Source organism: Scyliorhinus canicula, chromosome 12, assembly GCF_902713615.1.
Source record: "Scyliorhinus canicula chromosome 12, sScyCan1.1, whole genome shotgun sequence".
NCBI lineage: Eukaryota > Metazoa > Chordata > Chondrichthyes > Carcharhiniformes > Scyliorhinidae > Scyliorhinus > Scyliorhinus canicula.
In genome coordinates, this window is record NC_052157.1 from 151,640,687 (window position 1) to 151,666,124 (window position 25,438).

Below are 25,438 nucleotides of genomic sequence, written 5' to 3' on the forward strand. Positions count from 1 at the left end.
TAGTTTATCCCTTGTTTGGTGCAAAGGGGGATGATCTCACAGTTGCCTATGTTGCTGTATTTGGAGAAGGTGACATTTTTTTTTAAAGAGTACCCAATTCATTTTTTTCCAATTAAGGGGCAATTTAGCGATGGCCAATCCACCTAACCTGCACATCTTTGGGTTGTGGGGGTGAAACCCACGCAGACACGGGGAGAACGTGCAAACTCCACACGGACAGTGACCCAGGGCCGGGATTATAACCCGAGTCCTCAGCGCCGCAGTCCCAGTGCTATCCGCTGCGCCGCCGTGCTGCCCAAGAAGGTGAAATTTGCTCCAAGAGGGGCAAGAGGTGGGCTTGCCTGCTTACTGGGGGTCGCGGATTGTTGTAAAAATGTTGAACATAAATTTTTTTAATTTTTTTAAATGATCTGGTGGGCAGCACGGTGGCGCAGTGGGTTAACCCTGCAGCCTCACGGCGCCGAGGTCCCAGGTTCGATGCCGGCCCTGGGTCACTGTCCGTGTGGAGTTTGCACCAAGATGTGTCACGCAAAATTGCCCCTTAATTGGAAAAACATGAATTGGGTACTCTAAAAAATTTTTTTTAAATGCACTTGCCACAGTTTTGCCCATTCAGTTAATATATTTCTATCTCTTTGTAATGTTAGACATAGAAACGTGCATGGAAAATAGAAGCAGGAGGAGGCCATTCGGCCCTTTGAACCTGCTCCGTCATTCTTTATCAGGTTCATTACCCTGATCCCACCTCTCCCCCTATGGATGGACTTTTACAACAATCGACAATGGCTTCATGGTCATCATTAGACTTTTAATTCCAGATTATAACAAAAATTTAATCCAAATCTCACCACCCGCCTTGGTGGGATTTGAGGCCAGGTTTTCAGAGCATTACCCTGGGTTCCTGGATTATTAGGTCAGTGACATTACCACTACGCAATTGCCTCCCCGAGGGATTTTATCAAATGCTCTTTGGAACTCCGTGTAAGCCATATCCATAGATATTCCGCTGTCTATTACTTCAGTCGCCTCTTCACAAAATTCATTAAGAATCAGCAGGCATGGCCTACCCTTTACAAATCTAAACCAGCTCTCTCTAATCTGTAGAATATGTTTTAGGTGTTCCCTCCCTCTCTCTCTCTCTCTCTCTCTCTCTCTAATTAAAGACTGTAGTCATTTCCTGACACAGATGTTGGACTAAGTGGCCTATAATTCCCTGGTTTTCCTCTTCTCACTTTTCTTAAGTAGCAGGGTCTATGGGGGGGACGCACTGGGCGAGATTCTCTGAAATGGAGGCAGAGTGTCCGCGCGTGAAACGAGTGCGGGCACTACCGATTCTGGCCACCATAGGGACCAGCACGGCAGTGGAAAGCGCTCCAGTCTCCATTCCCGGTGCCAACTGGACGCCGCACCAACCCGCGCATGCGCGGGGTACTTCCTCAACGCGCCGGCCCCGACGCAACATGGCGCGGCGGTTCAGCGGCCGGCCGCGTCACAAAATAGGGCCGGGGCTGGAGAGGCCGGCCCGCCGATCGTGGGCCAGACCCCATCGGAGGCCACCCCGGTGAAGGAGCCCCCCCCCCCCCCCCGATCCTGCGCGCTGAGTTCCCACCGGCTGCGAGCAGGTCTGGACGGCGCCGGCGGGACTCTGCCGTTTCCGTGCGGCCGCTCGACCCATCAAGGCCGGAGACTCGGAGGCCCAGCCGGGGACAGCGGCCCGCGACTGGCGGCGTGCGCGGTTGCAGCAATTCTCCGGCCCGGCGCGGGCTGGGAAAACCCCGCCCACTGAATTTTCAGAGGGTTGGAGGAGGTTACAGAGGTGGGGTTGGACGAGGCCATGACAGGGTTTGAACACTCGGCCGAGAATTATAAAATTGAAGAGTTACTGGACTGGGCGCGAACACAATCATTAAACGCAAGGGGGTGATGGGTGAACAGGACTTGCTGCGGGTTGGTACTGGGGCATCAAATTTCCGGGTGAGCGTACGTTTGCAGAGGGCAGAGTGTAATAACACTGCAATGAAGTTACTGTGCAAAGCCCCTAGTCGCCACATTCCGGCGCCTGTTCGGGTACACAGAGGGAGAATTCAGAATGTCCAATTCACCTAACGGTGAATTTCGGGACTTGTGGGAGGAAACCGGAGCACCCGGAGGAAACCCACGCAGACAAGGGGGAGAACGTGCAGACTCCGCACAGACAGTGACCCAAGCCGGGAATCGAACCTGGGACCCTGGTGCTGTGAAGCAACAGTGCTAACCACTGTGCCACGGTGCTGCCCACGGACCTTGTGCGAATCTAACCGACAGAGTACTGGAATGGCCTGGTCTGAAAGGATGGCAGCGGATGTGCTGAGGTGGGGCTGGAGACGGGCATTACTGCGGAGTTACACGATGGGCTGAAGGGCCTCTGTGCTGTAAATCTCTATGACTCTACGAGGTGGAAGTAGGTGGTCTTTGTGATGAAAGTGGATACGGTGCCGGAAACGCAGCACAGAGTTTGGCTCAGCTTTAAGACAGCGATAGACAAGGGACTGGAGCCGGTGAGGTGGGAACAATGTTTATGGATTAAGCATGAAGATTTCCCCTGAGATGCAGCACAACTCAGAGTCGTGAAGCCGGGGCTCAACAAACCTAGGAAAAGAAGAGAGATGCTGGGGAGGAAGTGAGAAATCAGAAAGTTTCTCCTGATTGTACTGTTCCAAAAGAATGGAGATGTCCAATTAATTAGGAGCAGCAATGTGTCTCTGTGAAAGACAGATTTAGCCAAGGGATCGAGCGATCTGGGAGTTGAGTGAGCCGTGCCTTGCCAGCTATGATGTGTTTGCTCGATACAGATGTGTTCTCTCAGCTCTGTTTCGAAGGGCACCTTTTCAACCGTGTCATCGGATTAGGCTTACACTTACCCACGAGGGACTGTCGGTTATTGAGTGACAGATTAAAATCTTCTCTTTAATTCATCACCAAGTTTTTCGGTGGATTACGAGGGGGAGGTAGGCGCCTTGTGGTGCATGCTGAGGCGGCCGGAGTTTGGGAATGGTGGGGGGGGGGGGGGGTGTAACTTGGCAAATAATGAGAGTGTACAATCAAATTCAGCTTCTGCCGTTGACCAAATATTCGGGGTGCCTTGACCAGGAATAAGGAATCCTTTTACATGGGTTGGTTGAGGTCCAGGGTGGGGTGTCGGTCTGGGACCATTTTTGCATATCTGTGCTCCAGGTTAAGGGTCCGGGGGAGGAGGAGGAGGAGTGAGATGAGGTTGGCTGAGTGTATGTGACTGCTTCGCTGCTCTTGAGGTCCAAGGCGGCACAAAGTGCCCAACGTTTGGGCAGCCCCATGCGGACTCTGTTTCTGTCTAGCTTCTATTGGGCCTGGCCGGGCCTTCCGAGGACGTGCAGCTGTTCCTTGGTCCGTTTCCGGGTCACGGGCTTGACTGGGCCCAATTGATGGGAATTTTATTGAGGTTGAGCAATTATTGCCTGGGAAACACACAGTCATTAAAAACATTTAGTCTCACCCTTCACCGGCAGAGACGTGATGGCTTTGTGAGGCGGTGGGCTGGAAACAATGGTGTTTGTGTGAGTCTGGGGGAAGCTTGTGAGAACCGTTAACCCGTTACTGCATGCTGCCCGCTCACTCAATCTGTTGGAGCTGGGAAACAAGACCAGTTCTCTGAAACTGTCACCAGAGAAATGTTGAGTAGTTGATGGGTGCAGAGAATTGATACATGCCCTCAATACCAAACCAGAGCAACTGGATGATTGTCTCCTGTCTTGTGTTGGCAACATTAATCCAACAGTGGATAAATATGGACAGTCTCCACCCCATTCTTAATGGGTCCACTGGCACAAAGATGGCCCGAGCTTGGCATAATTACGGAGAATTACATTGAATTTACAGCACAGCCCATTCAGCCTCTCAGATCTATGCTGGTGCCTACCTTCCCTCAACAGTATATCCTTTTATTCCTTCATGCTTGACTTACTTTGCTGGATTATCCTCACAGTGTCTCTGTGTCATATGCTTCAACTACTCCCTGTGGTAGCAACTTGCACTTCTCTCTCTGGGTGAAATTCCCCTGGATTCATTATCAGGCATATTAGTCCCTATTGCCTTGTTTTAATTCTATGTCCTTTCTTGCCCTTGGGAAGAGTTGGAAGGCAGTTAACAAGTCAGTCACGTTGATGTGGGTCTGGATTCACATATAGACCAGGTCAGACCAGGTAAGGACAGCAAATTGTCTTCCTTAAAGGACATCAGTCAATCAGATAAGTTTTGTTTTTACAATAGTCCTTACTCTCCATTACTGAGGCTACTTTTCCTTTGAAAACCCTGAATTATTAATTTAAATTCCGTGGTGGGATTCGAACTCGCATATGGAGCGTTAGTCAGGGCCTCTGGATTCTGTCTCTCGAGCCTCTGCCTGAAGGCAGAATCCCACCCACAGCGCCATGACCTCCCCCGTGGGCAGGGAAAGGAGACAGGACCCGAATCCACCCCCAGCCGGAACAGGGAATGACCCTCGTGCTGTTGACACCAATCTGTTCCACTCTGGCCTTCCAACCAACTGACCCAACCAGGCACTGCCCCCCCCCCTTCAGGAGACAAAGTTTCCATGGCAACATACACTTTTAAATACATGTCATACCCTGCAGTGATGCACGGCGATGGTAGAGGCTCCAACATTCTTTCCATCACCTTGGCTGATCAGTAGTCTCCCCCACTCTTACCGCCTGCCGTTGGACTGTGTTGGAAGGTTTTGCCGGTTGATAATCAACCTGCTTGACCATGTTATGAACTTACCTTCCTTGGGGTCTTGAATCCGGAGCTTCTGCCTTAGAGACGGGCACACTACCCACTGTGCCACAAGACCTCTTCTGGATTGCTAGCACAGTAATGTTATGACTACACTACTTTACTGTTCCCATCCTGTACCTGCCATGAGAGTGCTTTCCGTGCCTCAAAGCTGACACAATCTGTGTTTATTTCAATTAATGGAACATGAGTAAAGTCCATTTTTGAGTGCTGAACACTGTCGGGGGGGGGGGGTTCAGCATGTTCCGCTTATACTCATTTGTTTTAATTGCAAGATAGCACCCTACCTCTGTGGCTTTGAACGTTTGGGTCGGCGCCAACCGCAGAATTAATTTTGGCCATCCTGTGCCTGTTACTCTCTGGAACACTTGGGGGGCCGCAGTTTTAAAATTAGATTTTTCCAAAATGTCTGCGCTGATTGAGGTAGTGAATGTACAGTTGGAGAATGGGATTCATTTTCCAGTCAGAGTTTTGTGTTGCGTTGCTCCCAAGTTCAGCCACAGTGCAGATCGTGTGCAGAGTATCGCCAGGCTGGAGCGGTCTTTGTGTGAGCCACGGCTCTGTGGGTAGCGCACTTGCTTTGAGAGTCAGAAAGTCGTGGAGTTAAGTCTCACTCCAGGGACATGACATGAACACGAAACCTAGGCTGATGGACGTGCAGTCTTCGGATGAGATGTTAACCCCCCCCCCCCCCCCCCCCCCCCCGGCCCCAAGTGGCCGTAAATGATCCTGTGGCTCTTTTTCAAGACCGATGGGAGAGGTCTTCCTGGTGTCTTGGATGATATTCACCCCTCCACCAACATCGCGGGCAACAGAATTACCTGGTCATTATCAATTGCTGAGTGTGGGAGCTTGCTGTGCACAAATTGGCTGATGTGTTTTCCAACAGTGACTACACGTCAACATGTAATTGATTGATTGTAAAGCGCTTTGGGACGTGATATAGCTGTGATGGGCACAACATAATGCAAGTCCTTTTTTTTGAGCTGCAAACTTGAGAAAACTAATCTCTCACTTTCTGTTTCTCCTCTCAACTGCTGTGTCCATTCTGGCGATGGTCTTCCATCTCCGATCAGAAAGCAGTTTGAAGGGGCGGCACGGTGGCGCAGTGATTAGCGCTGCTGCCTCCTGGCACCGGGGTCCCCGGTTCGATCCTGGCCCCGCGGCGCAGTCCGTGTGGAGTTAGCACATTCTCCCCAAGTCTGCGTGGGTCTCGCCCTCATAACCCAAAGATGTACAGGGTAGGTGTAGATGTGCAGCACGGTAGCACAAGTGGATAGCACTGTGGCTTCACAGGGCCAAGGTCCCAGGTTAGATTCCCCGCTGGGTCACTGTCTGTGCAGAGTTTGCACGTTCTCCCCGTGTCTGCGTGGGTTTCCTCCCACAGTCCAAAGACGTACAGGTTAGGTGGATTAGCCACGATAAAATTGCCCTTAGTGACCAAAAAAGTTTAAGAGGGGTTATTGGGTTACGGGGATAGGGTGGAAGTGGGGCTTAAATGGGTCGGTGCAGACTCGATGGGCCGAATGGCCTCCTTCTGCACTGTATGTTCTATGTTCTAGGTGGATTGGCCATGCTAAATTGCCCCTTAATTGGAAAATGTTTTAAAAAAGAAAATAATTTGAACTTGTTTTTCTCTACTCTCAGACGTGCCTTATGCCAGAATTTAACAACCACACTAGTATTTCTATTGCAACCTTATTTGCATAATTATTCACCGCTCCAGGTGTATGCTCAGGTGGTGCAAGGGAACGGAACCGCTGATCAGAGAGGCAAATTATCTGCCAGTCAAATTTTGAGGATCCGGCGCTAAAGGTGGAGCATTGTTTGGGAGGTTGGGGGGGGGGGGGGGGTGCAGAGCATTGTGGGGCATCTTTCTATCTTTCTTCTTGGCCTGCATGGGCCTGGGGTTTGGAAGTAGTGTGCCAGGCTGCATAGAAGATTGAAACGGGCGGCACGGTGGCACAGTGGGTTAGCACTGCTGCCTCACGGCGCCGAGGTCCCAGGTTCGAATCCCGGCCCCGGGTCACTGTCCGTGTGGAGTTTACACATTCTCCCCGTGTTAGCGTGGTTTTCGCCCCCACAATCCAACGATGTGCGGGGCAGGTGGATTGGCCACGCTAAATTGCCCCTTAATTGGAAAAAATGAATTAGGTACACTAAATTTATATAAAAAGAAAATTGAAACATGTGGGGGCTATTTGCGCGGGGGCGGGGGGGCGGGGGGGGGGGGGTTAACACTGTCATTGGTCAATACTTCAGCACCTCATCAAGGCCACAAAGTAAAAGGTACATTTCCATTCAACCGTGAGACATGAGCATAGCTGGCAGGGCCAGACTTCATCACCCATCCCTAATAGCCCTCGAGGAGCTGGTGGTCAGTTACCTACGGCTGAGTGATTTGCTTGGCTATTTCAGAGGACACTCCAATGGCAGCCAGTCATGTTAGCGTGGCGTTTGGAGTCAAAGTAGGGCAGCACGGTAGCACAGTGGTCAGCACTGTTGCTTCACAGCTCCAGGGTCCCAGGTTTGGTTCCCAGCTTGGGTCACTGTCTGTGCGGAATCTGCGCGTTCTCCCCCGTGTCTGCGTGGGTTTCCTCCGGGTGCTCCTGTTTCCTCCCACAAGTCCTGAAAGACGTGCTGTTAGGTGAATTGGGCATTCTGAGTTCTCCCTCTGTGTATCCGAACAGGCGCCGGAGTGTGGGGACTAGGGGCTTTTCACACTAACTTCATTGCAGTGTTAATGTAAGCCTACTTGTGACAATAAAGATTATTGTTATTATTTTTATCATTAGGCCAGGCTCGATAAGGACAGCGGATTTCCTCCCCCGAGGGACATATTTCACACTGCTCTGATGGTTTTGTGATCGTTATTAATGAGACTAGCCTTTTGTTCCAGCTTTATCAATTAATTGTATTAAAATTTCTCCAGCTGCTCTGGTGAACTCGTGTCTCCGAAACATTAGTCTGGGGCCTCTTAAGATTCCTCGGCCGGTAACTGTGCGCCACGCTCTGCTCTCTGTGAATCAGATTGCTGATTTAGACCATGTCATTTCTCAGTTTGTGTGCAGTGGAAGCGCATGATTTCTGAATCGAACGGAGACCAAGTGAACTGCGTCACCTCAGCCCTCTGGAAGCGGCAGTGAGAGGAGATGTTCAGTTGGAAACCACTGACAGCTAGTTTAATGAAAGATTTCTTTATCAGTCCTCTTTGATTTTGACTGCAATTCCCGTGATACTGCCTTGCATTCCCCCTCTGTCTGTCCATATCTCGCACTCTCTCTCTCTCGCACTCCCGCTCTCGCACGCTCTGACTGCTTGCCACTTGTCTTTCTGAGTCTCCCCATCTCTGAGCGCATCCACTCCTTGATTGATCACGTCTGTCTGACTGTCTGCGTGTCTCTCTCCGCCTGATTTCCTCCGGCCGTTTCCGTGTGCGGCCAATGCCTTTGGTATTCGCAGTTGGGTGAATGAATTGTCTTCGGACCCATCCCCATCGTAAACGTAAATCCCCATCCCTCCATCCCACTCCCAACAAGGAGAGGCTTCGCTGCCTGATTTTTGCATGGATGCTTCCATTCCGTAGAAGAGTCTCGGAGGTCGCTGCGTGTGGGTGTTCTGCAAAGACCCTCGTCTATTCTGTATCAGCTCGGTCCCGCAGAATCCACCCTGGAAAACGAGAATCGATTTGGGATTTGTGTAGCGGGGGGGTCTAGATTGCATCAATTGTTAGACAGAACCTTGTGCTACAGAAGAGAGACTGAGTCTGTCAGCTGTGGACTAGTGTGCCTGCGCCCGGGAAGGGGAGGGGGCGCGTTGTGTGGGAACTCAACAACCGAACTCATGGATGAGATTTCGAGCTTTTTCCAGAGTGGGGATTTGAAAGCCAGACTTGCGTTTCTCATAATGCCGAGTCTTGTCAAATTGCCACAGGGCGGGGAAGGGCAAGGGTGTCTATTCCCCTGGTTGATAATGTCAGGATGGCTCAGTAAGAGTGGAGCCGGCTGGAGAATAGCCCTCTTTAATCCACCCTGGTCTTTTGACAGCGTAGCTACCTCAGACAGGCTTCGGAAGATGCAGGAAGACATTTGGATGCGATTGTGATGCAGACACAGACAGACACGGTTGGGCTGCAGGTGTGCGCCTGGGATTAAGCACTTGGCAATCCATTATTGCCACGGTCAGTCAGCAGTGAGATACAGCATTCTGAGATAAAATAGGATCCAGCTTGCAAACCATTGAAGTGAATAGAAATTGAGTTGTTATTTCACAGTGAGGCTCACAGAAAGAATTGGATTTTTTTTTTGTATTAAAAAGTATCCTGTGTTAGTATAAATAAGGGACCTGTAACCAAACGGTGGGTAGAATTTGTCGTGTGACCTGTGTGTCCTTCTCCCAACCTCCCGTTACCAAGTGTGCTGACTTGAGGTGTGGCCCAGTCTGATGGGCACCCACTGCCCGCTCGTCCAAAGTGACCATTCATCGAGCGTGGGTCTAGACTGTGAGCGTGCGCATGCCATTTGCCAATTTTGAATCCACGAGGGGACACTGTATAATGATCAATCAGAATCGTTGACCTTCCGCACCCTCTGTCCCAGAAATCAGATGTAGTTCTGTACTAACACTGCCCACCTCCTCCTCTACCCTCCCCAATGGCCCCCAGCCGACCCCCGAGTTGAGATTTACTAACTCGACCCATACGGGGGATGAAACTTCGGCAGCCCCCATTGCACACTTGACGTTGGTCCATTTGCACACTTGATGTTGTGCACAGCAACTGTGCCATCAGGGAAAATTCCATCCAATTTTCATTGGTTCGAATGGGGAGGCCACGAGGCAATAGCAATCCAACTGCAGGTTGAGTTGAAAGAGTGTGATAACTCCCAGCTAGCGCTCGGAGTGCCCCTAACTGTGCCTAAGTGTCCCAGCAGTGTTTTCACCAGGAGCATCATTTTCCCCAATTGTAACAATCGGCTTGGACTCCATTCCATTCCTGGCAGCATGGATTACCCCACTTGACGAGATGCGTGCACACACACACGGGCTCACGGCAGGGGGCCATCAAAATGAGGTAGTGATTCAGCAATCTAATAGGGAATTCAGAAAAAAACTTTTTCCCCAGAGAGTGGTGAGAATGTGGAACTTGCTGCCACTGGAGGTAATTAAGGTGGATAGGGTAAATGCATTTAAGGGGGAAGCTTTTTAAGTGGATAATTGAGAAGGGAAATAAGACTTTGCTGGAGTTTTATGAAGAAGGCGGCTTTGAGTGTAACATAAACACTGGCATGGGCTGGTTGGGCAAATGTTTCTATGCTGTACAAGTGATGTCATTCTACATAATCACACAATAGGTGTTGCTCTGCCCATGAAGAGATAAGGTGTACAAGGTGATGAGAGGCATGGATAGAGTGGATAGCCAGAGACTTTTCCCCAGGGCGGAAATGGCTGTTACAAGGGGTCATAGTTTTAAGGTGATTGGAGGAAGGTATAGGGGAGATGTCAGAGGGAGGTTCTTTACACAGAGAGTGGTGGGTGTGTGGAATGCGCTGCCAGCAGAGGTGGTGGAGTCAGAGTCATTAGGGACATTTAAGCGACTCTTGGACAGGCACATGGACAGCAGTAAATTGAAGGGGTGTAGGTTAGGTTGATCTTAGATTAGGATAAGTAGTCGGCACAACATTGTGGGCCGAAGGGCCTGTACTGAGCTGTACTGTTCGCTGTTCTATAATTAAAGGCACTTAATATCAGTTGCTCTTACAGAGCAGTCTTTTCTTCTCTTTCTCCTCCATTATGCTTGATTGATTCCTTTTTAATCCAGCGTTTTGCCAGGGGCATTGTCTGGCGAAGTCTGTGCAAGTTAGAAAAGGAGGTTTCAGCTGTGTGTAACACAGCCAGATGTGCATTCCTTCCAGGAGTCACTCAGGAGATAGTTGTGCCCCCAGATGGGTAAGAGTAGCTGGGCCCAGAGCTTATAGAGAACATGCACCAATGCACTGAGTTATACCCACTGACGTGGCAAGACAAGCAGGAGCTAATGGAGGTATAGCTTGCCTATATGTCCACGGGAGAATTTAACGTGCATTGAATGATTTACAGAGCTGTTTCACTCACTGCGAGGCATGGATAAAACCTATCTCTGCTGGCATGAAGTTGGACATCTGCCAAGGCAGCAGGAGATAAATGGGTAAGAAAGATAATCTTGGGTGGGGACTCGCGATTTTTGGAGTTGCGGTAGAGCCGGGAGTGCAGGAGGCAAAAGAGGCCGGTGTCCTGGCCTTTGCGTCCCTAGTAGCCCGACGAAGGATTCTGCTACAGTGGAAGGATGCAAGGCCCCCAAGTGTGGAGACCTGGATCAGTGACATGGCGGGATTTATAAAATTGGAAAGGGTCAAATTTGCCCTGAGAGGGTCAATACAAGGGTTCTATAAATGATGGCAGCCTTTTCTGGACTTCCTGGCTCAAAGATAGGTAACTGGGTCAATAGCAGCAGCAACCCGGGGGGGGGGGGGGGGGGGGTGTTCCTTATTGTAGTGTCTATTCTGTAACTTTATATTGTGTTAATTTGCATTGTTGTTAAAATGCTGTGTTGTTCATGGAGGTGGGGCGAATGTTTATGATTGTTAATATTATTGTTATTTTTGGTATTTTACTAAGGTGCGTTATTGTTGTATAAATTCAAAATTTTTCAATAAAAATTATTTAAAAAAAAAAAGAAAGATAATCTTAATAGAAATACCAAGTAAAGGATGCATGGTGAGGACTGCGATCAATCCCATCCCCCTCATTCAAAGGCTCCAATGTCAATGTCCTCATCACAAATCCTTCCTTAAGGATTTGTGCCATTAGTTTGGCTACCTAATTTGAAAACATTCAGAACAAATTTGTTTTTGTTTTTTTGCTGGGTGCCATCGATGGTGTGGGGTGGCAGGTTTATTCCGTCCTTTGCCACTTTGTGGAACAGAATGGATACAAAACAGCAGACAATTCTGGAGCAACAGATACAAGATGGTTGCATGATTCTGTGATTCAAACTGGTTTACATGGCTACCCATGAGCTGGTCACTTTATTGCTTTGAGTTCTGCATCACCGAGCTCTCTGATTATTAACATTAATGTATGTGTATCTAACCTGAACTGCTTTTTTTTTTGTCTTACAGGTAGAAGATGCCATGCTAATGTTCGATAAGACAACCAACAGGCATAGAGGTGAGTGAGAGCTTCCAGCACTAACCCCAATCTCACCTGAGCCACTCTCGCATAGCAGAAAGGGTCAGGGCATTGTATATCCCAATCGTACTCGATGTGAGTGTTTAGGACATGGGTATAATGGTCCCCGTTGCTTGATGTCAGTATTCCACACAATAGGCCTGAAATTCAACAGAGGTCTGAGGGCATTTGGATGGGTAGAGCAACAGGACTGAAGTAATGGATGGGTGACCACTGCCAGAGTTAGCTTCAGCAGATTTGAAGCCAAAGAGATAATTGCAGGACGATGCAGGTTCAAGTCCTGAGTCTATCTTGTATAAGAGGCAATCTAGACTGTTGAGTGAAAATTACATCTGATGATAGTTGAAAATATTATTCAAAATATTCTGACACATTAAAACCTTAAATTCCTCTGTTCCTACAAGAATGGCCCGGTTCATTTTCAGACTGTTGCAGAACATTGCGTTTTTTGAAACTGGTACCTGTCTCTGGGCCCATGGACCTCTGGTGTCCGCTTTGTGCATCATCCTGAGACTTGTTGACAAAGGAGTTTGGTTGCGCTGTCGTATTTAGTTGTGCACATCATGCTTGGAGAACGCTGTACAGTACAATTCACTGAGAGTATTGGATTGGGATTTTGACATTCATCTTTATGCCTGTCCTACCGCTCTCCTGTTTTTTGGAGCAATGATCTTCCAATGGAAACCACTAATCTGGAGTCCAATGAAGGCTCTGGCTGCACAGGATGGGTCCAGCAGCCAGCTCTTGCACATCTGCGGACAGATGTGATTGCACCTCTTCTTTTTTGGAAGAGGAGGTTTCTATTCCCAAAGCAAGTTGCGCTTCTCTAGTTTGTCAATCTCAATTTTAAAATAAGGATGGTTCGGAGGAAGGAGGCTCTTGTCAGCTCTCCTGCTTCCAGAGGCCTTGTGTGACAGGGGGCATGGCAGGGTGATTGATCGGTGGTCAAGGTATCCTGATATGCCGCATTGGCCAGGGTGCCACGACCACGGCACAGCTGGCTGGTGGAGGATCTGGGGGAAAACACTTTGATGGAGGGGGCCTGGGTTAGCAGATGGCCGGATGTGCCGTCCACAACGGCTACAGCACAGCACAGGGCTGGCACACGCCGGTGACTGTATTGGTGAGATTGTGGCCTGGCATTTGGCTGCGCCTCCTTGTGGGCAGGCTAACCTATTGCGCAGGACATGACCATGTACCCACAGCCACTACATGCAGCACAACCTCCACTCCAGTGACCATTGCAGGACATCAGGGGACGGGCTTCTCCATCACCTCCTTGCCAACTGGCGTCTCCCCCCTTGCCAAAAGCATCCAGACGTTTCCTTGTGCTGGTGAGGATTTGTGCCTCGCTATTCTAACATTTCCCTTCTAAGTTTTACATGCATGCGACTCTCTGCTCCCGTCACTAGTGTTATACCCACTTGGCAGCACTACCACCTCTTGAGTCAGAAGGTTCTGGGCTTAAGTCCCACTCCAAAATGAACAAGGAACACGGTCTCCTGGCAGGCCATGCACGGCTGGGATGAGGAGGAAGTTCTCCACTCAAGACGGTGGTGAACCTTTGGAATTCTCTCTCTCTCTCTCTCTCCCCCCCCCCCCCCTCTCTTCTCCCCCCCCCCCCCCCCCTCTTCCCCCCTCTTCCCCCCCCCCCCCCCCCCCCCGGATGAACTGTGAAAGCTCATCGATAGATTTCTGGATACCGATGACAATGGTGGGATTTGAGGAGAGTGCGGGGAAGTAGTGTTGAAGTAGATGATCAGCCATGATTGAATAGAATTGCGGAGCTGGCTCGACGGGCTGTGTTCTGATCTCTATTTCGCAGAAAGGATGTGGGGGGGAGGGGGCACAATACAAAAATTATTGCAGAAAAATCTGGAAAGACTGAGCAGAAGGGTGGAGTGCATCAGCAAATTTGGACAATAGAAAAAAATATATTTGGCTGCTCTGTTGGCACTAAATGTAATACATTTCTGTGCGTTCATTTTTTAAATGAAGAAAGTAAATGATTGATGCATGCCAGAAGGAAAAGTTTTAAGACATTTTCAGATTATGAACATCGATACTACAAGGGAACATGTTTATCTGAAACACTCTCGTATATTTTTTAAAGTTTATTCTTTTCATGAAATGTGGGTGTCATTGAGAAGGTCGGTCAGCAGTTGACTGTCCTTGACTACCCTTGAACTGAATGCCTCACTTGGCCATTTCAGGGCGGCAGTCAAGATTCAACCGCACTGCTGTGGGGCCTGGAGTCACGTGTAGGTCAGACCGAGTAAGGGTGGCAGATTTCCCTCTCTTAGAGGACATCCATCAACCAGATGGGCTTTTAATGACAATCGATGTTTTATAAAATCATCACGATAATCTTCATCTCAGAAACTAGCGCTGAACATCTGTGTTAATCAGACAACATAGACGATAACACAAATGCTGCTTGGAAACCCACTTTTTACTGGTGTGTAGGATGCCTTGTCGAGTTGCGAGATGTCACACGAGCAGTACAGAAGGAGGGTTTCAGCTTGTTCTCCTCTATGGCTTCAACCATGCCTTTGCGCACCTGTGACTTCGTTTTGGTTCGGCCTGTGGGCCCACCTGGAGGGATCTCACAGACCACTGCTGGTCCACAAGCTACCGCTTTGAGCGTCAGTGCTGTGTGGCACCATTCTGTGATATAATGGGTCAAGCTTGCAACAGAGTGACAATCTGCAGGCAGCAATCCACACCTGCTCAGATAAGGCAACCAGACTGCACTGTACAGCGACCAGACTGCACTGTACAGCGACCAGACTGCACTGTACAGGGACCAGGCTGCACTGTACAGCGACCAAACTGCACTGTACAGCGACCAGACTGCACTGTACAGCGACCAGGCTGCACTGTACAGCGACCAGACTGCACTGTACAGCGACCAGACTGCACTGTACAGCGACCAGGCTGCACTGTACAGCGACCAGGCTGCACTGTACAGCGACCAGGCTGCACTGTACAGCGACCAGACTGCGCTGTGCAGCGACCAGGCTGCGCTGTACAGCGACCAGACTGCACTGTACAGCGACCAGACTGCACTGTGCAGCGACCAGACTGCACTGTACAGGGACCAGACTGCACTGTACAGCGACCAGACTGCACTGTACAGGGACCAGTCTGCATTGTACAGCGACCAGACTGCACTGTACAGGGACCAGACTGCACTGTACAGCGACCAGGCTGCACTGTACAGCGACCAGACTGCACTGTACAGCGACCAGACTGCGCTGTGCAGCGACCAGGCTGCGCTGTACAGCGACCAGACTGCACTGTACGGCGACCAGGCTGCACTGTACAGCGACCAGACTGCACTGTACAGGGACCAGTCTGCATTGTACAGCGACCAGACTGCACTGTACAGCGACCAGGCTGCACTGTACAGCGACCAGACTGCACTGTACAGCGTCCAGACTGCACTGTACAGCGACCAGGCTGCACTGTACAGCGACCAGGCTGCACTGTACAGGGACCAGACTGCACTGTACAGCATCCAGACTGCACTGTACAGCGACCAGGCTGCACTGTACAGCGACCAGACTGCACTGTACAGCGACCAGGCTGCACTGTACAGCGACCAGCCTGCACTGTACAGCATCCAGACTGCACTGTACAGCGACCAGACTGCACTGTACAGCATCCAGACTGCACTGTACAGCGACCAGGCTGCACTGTACAGGGACCAGACTGCACTGTACAGCGACCAGGCTGCACTGTACAGCGACCAGCCTGCACTGTACAGCGACCAGACTGCACTGTACAGCGACCAGTCTGCACTGTACAGGGACCAGACTGCACTGTACAGCGTCCAGACTGCACTGTACAGCGACCAGACTGCACTGTACAGCGACCAGTCTGCACTGTACAGGGACCAGACTGCACTGTACAGCGTCCAGACTGCACTGTACAGCGACCAGTCTGCATTGTACAGCGACCAGGCTGCACTGTACAGCGACCAGACTGCACTGTACAGCGACCAGGCTGCACTGTACAGCGACCAGGCTGCACTGTACAGCGACCAGACTGCACTGTACAGCGACCAGGCTGCACTGTACAGCGACCAGGCTGCACTGTACAGCGACCAGACTGCACTGTACAGCGACCAGGCTGCACTGTACAGCGACCAGACTGGACTGTACAGCGACCAGGCTGCACCGTACAGCGACCAGGCTGCACTGTACAGCGACCAGGCTGCACTGTACAGCGACCAGGCTGCACTGTACAGCGGCCAGACTGCACTGTACAGCGACCAGGCTGCACTGTACAGCAACCAGACTGCACTGTACAGCGGCCAGACTGCACTGTACAGCGACCAGGCTGCACTGTACAGCGACCAGGCTGCACTGTACAGCGGCCAGACTGCACTGTACAGCGGCCAGACTGCACTGCGACCAGACTGCACTGTACAGCGACCAGGCTGCACTGTACAGCAACCAGACTGCACTGTACAGCGACCAGACTGCACTGTACAGCGACCAGGCTGCACTGTACAGCGACCAGGCTGCACTGTACAGCGACCAGACTGCACTGTACAGCGACCAGACTGCACTGTACAGCGACCAGGCTGCACTGTACAGCGACCAGGCTGCACTGTACAGCGGCCAGACTGCACTGTACAGTGTCCAGACTGCACTGCGACCAGACTGCACTGTACAGCGACCAGGCTGCACTGTACAGCGACCAGACTGCACTGTACAGCGACCAGACTGCACTGTACAGCGACCAGACTGCACTGTACAGCGACCAGACTGCACTGTACAGCGACCAGACTGCACTGTACAGCGACCAGGCTGCACTGTACAGCGACCAGGCTGCACTGTACAGCGGCCAGACTGCACTGTACAGCGTCCAGACTGCACTGCGACCAGACTGCACTGTACAGCGACCAGGCTGCACTGTACAGCGACCAGACTGCACTGTACAGCGACCAGGCTGCACTGTACAGCGACCAGGCTGCACTGTACAGCGACCAGGCTGCACTGTACAGCGACCAGACTGCACTGTACAGCGACCAGGCTGCACTGCGACCAGACTGCACTGTACAGCGACCAGACTGCACTGCAACCAGGCCGCACTGTACAGCGACCAGACTGCACTGCGACCAGACTGCACTGTACAGCGACCAGACTGCACTGTGCAGAGACCAGACTGCACTGTACAGCGACCAGGCTGCACTGTACAGCGACCAGACTGCACTGTACAGCGACCAGGCTGCACTGTACAGCGACCAGACTGCACTGTACAGCGACCAGACTGCACTGTACAGCGACCAGACTGCACTGTACAGCGACCAGGCTGCACTGTACAGCGACCAGACTGCACTGTACAGCGACCAGACTGCACTGTACAGCGACCAGACTGCACTGTACAGCGACCAGACTGCACTGTACAGCGACCAGACTGCACTGTACAGCGACCAGGCTGCACCGTACAGCGACCAGGCTGCACTGTACAGCGACCAGGCTGCACTGTACAGCGACCAGACTGCACTGTACAGCGACCAGACTGCACTGTGCAGAGACCAGGCTGCACTGTACAGGGACCAGGCTGCACTGTACAGCGACCAGGCTGCACTGTACAGAGACCAGGCTGCACTGTACAGGGACCAGGCTGCACTGTACAGCGACCAGGCTGCACTGTACAGCGACCAGACTGCACTGTGCAGAGACCAGACTGCACTGTACAGCGACCAGACTGCACTGTACAGCGACCAGACTGCACTGTGCAGAGACCAGGCTGCACTGTACAGCGACCAGACTGCACTGTACAGCGACCAGGCTGCACTGTACAGCGACCAGACTGCACTGTACAGCGACCAGACTGCACTGTACAGCGACCAGACTGCACTGTACAGTGACCAGACTGCACTGTGCAGAGACCAGGCTGCACTGTACAGCGACCAGACTGCACTGTACAGGGACCAGGCTGCACTGTACAGTGACCAGACTGCACTGTACAGCGACCAGGCTGCACTGTACAGCGACCAGACTGCACTGTGCAGAGACCATGAGTTCAGACTACAATTAGAAGTCTTTATGGAAAGAACGGACTGGAGGATATGGCGAGCGGGCATTCAGAAACGAGTGGGCCTCGCTCCTCTTCGGGTGTGTACGGTTTACCTTTTGGACTGGAATTGAAGTGAGTTCAAGGCCAGGAGTTTCCGTCCATTCCCGCGATGACGACGACACCCCCCACCCCCCACCCCAGTCACCGTGCAAACTACGGGGAACACCGTTGACCGCAGCGGGACAGAAGGATCCCATTTGTAAGTCTTTCAACTGGAGCAGTTGCTCCCCTGGAGAGTATCGAATTTTTTTTTTCCCAATTAAGGGGCAATTTAAAGTGGCCAATCCACCTAATCGGCACATCTTTGGGTTGTTGGGGGGTGGCGAGACCCATGCAAACACAGGGAGAATGTGCAAACTCCATACGGACAGTGACCTGGGACCGGGATTGAACCCACGGCTGGTGATTAGGCCCTCTACAGTACAGTATATGTGGCCCTTGTAATGCCAGGTCATTGGTTTAATAATCAGGCTCAATGGCAACACACAGCTCACCTTCACTTGCGTGGAATGAGTGCTCCCTGCCAATCCCACTCCCAGAGACCCAATATGACCTCCACGAGGACTCCCTTACATCTGCCTGGATTGTAGTCAAAGGGCTGGGCCCGTGGATTTCCCATTTTGAGGAAAGGATTTGTTCCTTTTGAAGGTGTTTTCCTCTCCTGACCCTTCTTCGCCTCTTTGTTCGACTGATGAGGCGATTGGCCAATTCACCGGCACTTGACAGAACTTCCAGCGCTTTTAGCTTCGCTTAACCCACGATTTAAAAATAAAGGCCAAGGAACTTGGAACCCATTTGACGCTCAGCCTCGCTCAGGCCTCCAGGGTAGCTTTCAGCTCGCAAGCAATCAATCCAGCCGTCGCGAACCATCCCCCTGGAAAACTCTGGTTCTGTGCCTTGGCCTCCCCAAGAGCCAGGAGGGTGAAGGGGCATCTTGGAGATTTCGCCACGGAGCTCTTTGAACACTTTACCCAAGAACAGAAAGAAACTCACCCGGTCCGTTTGATTAGTGGGGAACCGGATTGACGCAAAACGCTTGAACATCTCACTCTTAATTCGTGACCTCCTGACTCGTGTCCTGTAACCTTCGATAACGATTAAAAGCTGTGACCACCCGACATCGCAGCTGGGAGTTAAACCCTTGACGATGTGAGCGTACCATGCCCCGTGGCTGGTCCTTCTATAACCTCCAGGGGAAAATACCCAATGGTGGCAGGTCTGTTACTGACTGTGGGAACATATAGAGGTATTAAATTAAAAGTTTCTCACAAGAATTATGTTAGCATAAGGGCAGCACGGTGGCGCAGTGGGTTAGCCCTGCAGCCTCACGGCGCCGAGGTCCCAGGTTCGATCCCGGCTCTGGGTCACTGTCCGTGTGGAGTTTGCACATTCTCCCCGTGTTTGCGTGGGTTTCGCCCCCACAACCCAAAGATGTGCAGGCTAGGTGGATTGGCCACGCTAAATTGCCCCTTTATTGGAAACAATTAATTGGGTACTCTAAATTTATAAAATAAAAAATAATTATGTCAGCATCACGTTGTGTGGATATTCTTCTTCCCTGACGTGCATTAGACCCGACAGGTTGAATAATCCCAGTTACAGCAACGTGTCAGGTGATGGCTCTGAAAATCCCCCTCCCCCACTCTCCTCCGCACTCTCAAATGGCGCGACTACACTCAGCTGCCCCCACTCACAGTCAGAGGACCATCGCCGGTCTCTCACAAGAGCTCTTATTGCAGAAAACTATGCTGAATACTTAACACCTCACATTGACACCAGGAGTCAATGCCATTCATGCTTTGCGAGTGGAGTTTGGAATACATTCTGCCTCTTTATTTTTTTGGTTGCTGTTTAATGAAACAAAATCATTGTTTCATCCTCATCGGGGATGAGCTGCTCAAAATATAGGAATCGAGTGGCTGTAATTTGGCGCTAATACCCGTTTAGTCACAAGAGCCAGCTGAAGTGGTGCAACTGGGAATAGCAAGGGCCAGTCTTGCCACTTCAAAATACCTGCAAAGCTCGGTAATGGTGCCAGCTGGAGGTTTATGTGGGCATGGCATTATGCATTTCTCTTAAATCGACATTAATTCGGTTGAAACGGAATAAACTGTTGCCCAGGTTTACAACAGAAAAATAGCCAGAGCCCATGTTCCTGATGCTCAGAAATGAGAAACAGAGGTCGCATTGTAGCGTTGCAGACCGTTCACTTGGCTAAATTGCTTCAGAGTATCATAGAATTTACAGTGCAGAAGCAGGCCATTCAGCCCATCGAGTCCGCACCGGGCCTTGGAAAAAGCACCCTATTCAAGCCCCATGCCTCCACCCTATCCCCATAACCCAACCCAACCTTTTTGGACACTAAAGGGGCAATTTAGCATGGCCAGTCCACCTAACCTGCACATCTTTGGACTGTGGGAGGAAACCGGAGCACCCGGAGGAAACCCACGCAGACACGGGGCGAACATGCAGACTCCGCACAGACAGTGACCCAAGCCAGGAATCGAACCTGGGACCCTGGAGCTGTGAAGCAACTGTGCTAACCACTGTGCTCACCGTGCTGCCCTTCAAATACAAACGGCCTGGCAAGCCCAGGAGACTCTAACGTCACGAGTTAAAAATCGGTCCTGGAGTAACGCAGGAAGTCTGACGTTTATGTCGTGGCGCCTTTCACAACCTCTGGGTAAATCCAAGTGCTTTACCGCCAACTAATGCAGAAAACTCTGCAGCCAGTTTGCGCACAGCAAGCTCCCATGTGATGCGATAAGGACCAGATAATCTGGTTTTAGTGTTGCTGACTGATGGGCAAATATTGGTGGAGACAGCGGGGAGAAATCCCTTGCGTTTGTCGTTAGTGTGATGGGATAACGGAAAGATGGCTCAAGATGGGGAAGAGATTGAATGCTAATACAAGTTAAACATCAGCACACAGGAGTTTCAGCCGGGTCTAATTTTTTTTTGGAAAATATTTTATTGAGGCATCTATAAATTTTAACAACAGTTTTCAAGAGGAACAAAACAACAGAACAAAATAACACCCACCCAACCATCAACTAAACCCAGCCAACGTGGTTCACATACACAGTCCCCCTTTCCCACTAATTGTTTCCCACCTCAACCAACCCCCCCATGCATCCTTCTTTACCTTACCCCTGCCCCCCCTTTTTGTATCTGCTCTGACAGCTTCATTTTCCCCAAAGAAGTTGATAAATGGCTGCCACCTCCAGGCGAACCCTAACATCGATCCCTTCAGGACGAACTTGATCTTCTCAAGCCTGAGAAACCCGGCCATGTCACTGACCCATACCCCCGATTTTGGGGGCTCCGAGTCCCTCCACGCCAATTAGATCTGTCTCCGGGCTACCAAGGAGGCAAAGGCCAACATGTCAGCCTCTCTCGCCCCCTGGACTCCCGGGTCTTCCGACACACCAAAAATCGCCACCTTCGGATTCGGAACCACCCGTACCTTCAATACCGTGGACATGACGTCGGCAAATCCCTGCCAAAATCCCCTCAGCCTTGGACATGCCCAAAACATGTGGTCCTGATTCGAGGGCCTTCCCCCACACCGCCCACACCTATCTTCCACCCCTTCAAAGAACCTGCTCATACGGGCCACAGTCATGTACGCCCTGTGGACCACCTTGAATTGTATCAGGCTGAGCCTGGCACACGACGAGGACGCGTTAACCCTACCCGGGGCACTCAGTCTGGATCAATAACAGGTTTAATCAGTGAGTCTCCTGCAGTTGAACCCAAGGGTGACATGGGATTCGAAGCCACAACCTCCTGACTGAGGTGAGAGGGCAAATGCTCTGTCAGGAAGGATGACGCTAAGGGCAGCACGGTGGTGCAGTGGGTTAGCACTGCTGCCTCTTGGCACCGAGGTCCCAGGTTCGATCCTGGCTCTGGGTCACTGTCCGTGTGGAGTTTGCACATTCTCCCTGTGTTTGCGTGGGTTTCGCCCCCACAACCCAAAGATGTGCAGGGTAGGTGGATTGGCCATGCTAAATTGTCCCTTAATCGGAGAAAAATTAATTGGACACTCTAAATTTAAAGAATAAAAGAAGGATGAAGATGTTTAAAAATAAAAATCTCCACTCACATTAGAATTTAGCACCTGAACTAGCGCGGGGGGGGGGGGGGGGGGGGGGGGGGGGGGTGTTGCTTTAATACACAAGGACTCCTTTGTCTATTGCCCCCGCCACCCCATACGCAACATTTGACAGGATTGAAAATAGAAAATGCTAGAAATACTCAGCGGGTCAGGCAGCGTATGCAGAGAGAGGAACGGTGCGAATGGTTCGGGTAGGTCGGCAACTCCGTTTCCGGAGCTCCAATGCTGTTGCCTGTCGTGAGCCTGGAGATAAGCTAACTATAAAATGTGACGTCTGAATTGTGACAGGAGGTAAGTGTGACATTATGCGTTGGATTTAAAAAAAAAAAATTAATTGGCTGCATTTGCTTCTAAAATGAATGTCCGTACAGTCACTAACAGAAACAGCATGTTCCAAACCAGTGCTGACATTTCAGATGATTGAAATGCAGATTAGAGATTGTTTTGCATTTAAACAATATCATTTATTTTTAGAATATGTTTGATAGCGCAGAATTGGAACAGGCTGAAGTGATTTTGCCATCCATTTTACAAAGGGAAATCTAACTTTAAGCACAGGAGGAGCAGGCTATAATCAGCATGCTATATTATTAAATATAGTCATCTTGCAAGTTTGCATTTCCATGCAAAAGCTTTGTGCATTTGGGATCACTTATCGGCAGGATGTCTTGGAGGTTAGTGCATCCAGCATGAATTGATGCCTATTACAATGCAGGGCAAAATCCAGAGTTGGACTTAGCCAATCATTGAGAGCCACAAGTGTAGAGGGATTAACCTGATGTGAATGGGAGTGATATTCGAAACAACGACCAATTCTCATTCCCGCAAAGATTTTCGACACCAGAATGTATCTCAAAAGGATCAACTGATTTTTATTAATTAATTTATTTATAAATTTAGAGTACCCAATTATTTTTTTTCAATTAAGGGGCAATTTAGCGTGGCCAATTCCACCTACCCTGCACATCTTTTGGGTTGTGGGGACGAAACCCACGCAAACACAAACTCCACACGGACAGTGACCCAGAGCCGGGATCCAACCTGGGACCTCGGCGCCGTGAGGCAGCAATGCTAACCACTATGCCACTGTGCTGCCCGGGTCAACTGATTTTGAGGAGTATTTTAAAGTAGGTTGTTGGTGAAAGTCAATTCTGGCCAACTTGGGTGGTCCTGTTGGGTGATGGGATCTGCTGCGCTTTCCTCTCGAGTGAATTAGGTGTGTAACTCCAGCACACCTCGTCTCGCACACTCCCACATCACTCTCTCAACCCCTTGTCACGGTGCAAAGTTCCCGCTGCCTGATATTGCTGTTTCTTTTTTTAAAATAAATTTAGAGTGCCCAATTATTATTTTTTCCAATTAAGAGGCAACTCAGCGCGGCCAATCCACCTACCCTGCACATCTTTGGGTTGTGGGGGTGAGACCCACGTAGACATGGGGAGAGAATGTGCAAACTCCACACGGACAGTGACCCAGAGCTGGGATTGAACCTGGAACCTCTGCACCGTGGGCAGCAGTGCTAACCCTTGTGCCACGTGCCGCCCTCGATATCGCTGTTTCTAGTGGTCTGTGGAGTTGGGAAGCTGTAGAATCTGACTCTCAGGTAAAGGACACTTGGAGCACTGTGCACAGTTCTGAGGTCTGCATGTTACAAAGAGGATAAAGCGGTTGGGACACGGTACAGAAGGTGCTTTACAAAGGTGATGCTATAATGAGAATTTACCTGTATCAAGGGAGGCAGAACGGGCCGGGGTGCCTTTTCTCCGGGCAAGAGAAGACAGAAGGTAATTAGAGGCGTTTAAAACCACAAAGGGGGTTTGATTGGGTCGACAAATGTGTCCACTTGTGGGACAGTCCAAACTCGGGGCTATGAATACAAGATAGTCACTAATGAATCCAGTTGGGAATTCAAGAGAAACTTCAAAAGAATGGGTAAGAATGGAACTCGTTACCTGCCACAGGTAATGTTTGAGGTGAACAGCATAGATGCATTGAAGGGCAAGTTCGAAACGCATAAGGGAGATAGAAATAGAACATTCAGTGCAGGAGGAGGCCCATCGAGTCTCCACCGACCCACTTAATCCCTCACCTCCACCCTATCCCTGTTATCCAATAACCCCTCCTGACCTTTTTGCTCACTAAGGGCAATTTTATCATGGCCAATCCACCTAACCTGCATGTCTTTGGACTGTGGGAGGAAACCGGAGCACCCGGAGGAAACCCACGCAGACACGGGGAGAACGTGCAGACTCCGCACAGACAGTGACCCAAGCCGGAATCGAACCTGGGAACCTGGAGCTGTGAAGCCACAGTGCTATCCACTTGTGCTACCGTGCTGCCCAAGGTGGAGTGGGACGAGTATCATGTTTATGGAGCATAAACCCCAACATGCGACCAGCTGTGTACCGAGTGGCCTGATGTATGTTGTGCGTAATTCTATGTCGCTCACGTTTGCAGTTGGCTCTAATGCTGAACATGTGGCGACAGATTGATCCGTGTGAGGCTGGTGACAGAAAACAGGACATTTACAAATCAGGACTGACACTACAGATGATCTAAATGTAGATGAGCAAACGTTTTGCATTTAAATAATAAAAGTTTATTTTTAGGCAGGCCGGCAGCTCGCGAGGAAAGAATTGGCAGAAATCACTTTAATATATCTGGCAAAAACACTCGCTTTCAACACACTGGCAAGATTATAATCGTGGCTTTTTTTGAAATGAAAATGTACTTTATTGCTATTGAATATAAAGTTACAAATTAAATAGAATAGTGGGCCCAGAAGACCCAAAGCTGTTTCTGTCAAATTATGTGTTTGCAGGAATGTTCATCTGCTATTATTCACAGCTTCAGAACATATTTCTTGGTCCTAAATATAGAATTACTCCCTCTTTGTCAGTTTAAAGGAAAACTGTTATTTGCTGCGTAGGTGAGTCCTCCAAATAGGACCATCTTTCAATATGTGAGGAATTTGTATACTCGTGACCAACAGCGTTCTTACCCACTCAAAGGTCCTTAGGGGGCGAGGGGAGGGGGTGTTGAGGTCCTATTCCGCGGGCACCAGGAGCCCATTGATGTCCCACCTATCTGACCAAGCTCAATCACCCTTTGCCTCTTTCACACTCTTCATCTCTGCACCACAGTGGCTCGTACAGCAAAAGGGCAAAGCCCCTATTTTGAGGCTAACATGGC

General features: G+C 50.4%; 1 protein-coding gene across 14 annotated transcripts in view; it reads left to right on the forward strand.

Moving 5' to 3' along the window:
• The window catches only part of msi2b (musashi RNA-binding protein 2b), a 547,783-nt gene that overhangs the window by 247,828 nt on the left and 274,517 nt on the right, over positions 1 to 25,438 (forward strand). For all 14 annotated transcript variants that reach the window (XM_038814534.1, XM_038814543.1, XM_038814535.1 and 11 more), the window contains one exon: positions 11,967 to 12,015. In XM_038814534.1, coding sequence (XP_038670462.1) covers positions 11,967 to 12,015 — 49 coding nt within the window. The remainder of the gene's footprint in view (positions 1 to 11,966; positions 12,016 to 25,438) is intronic.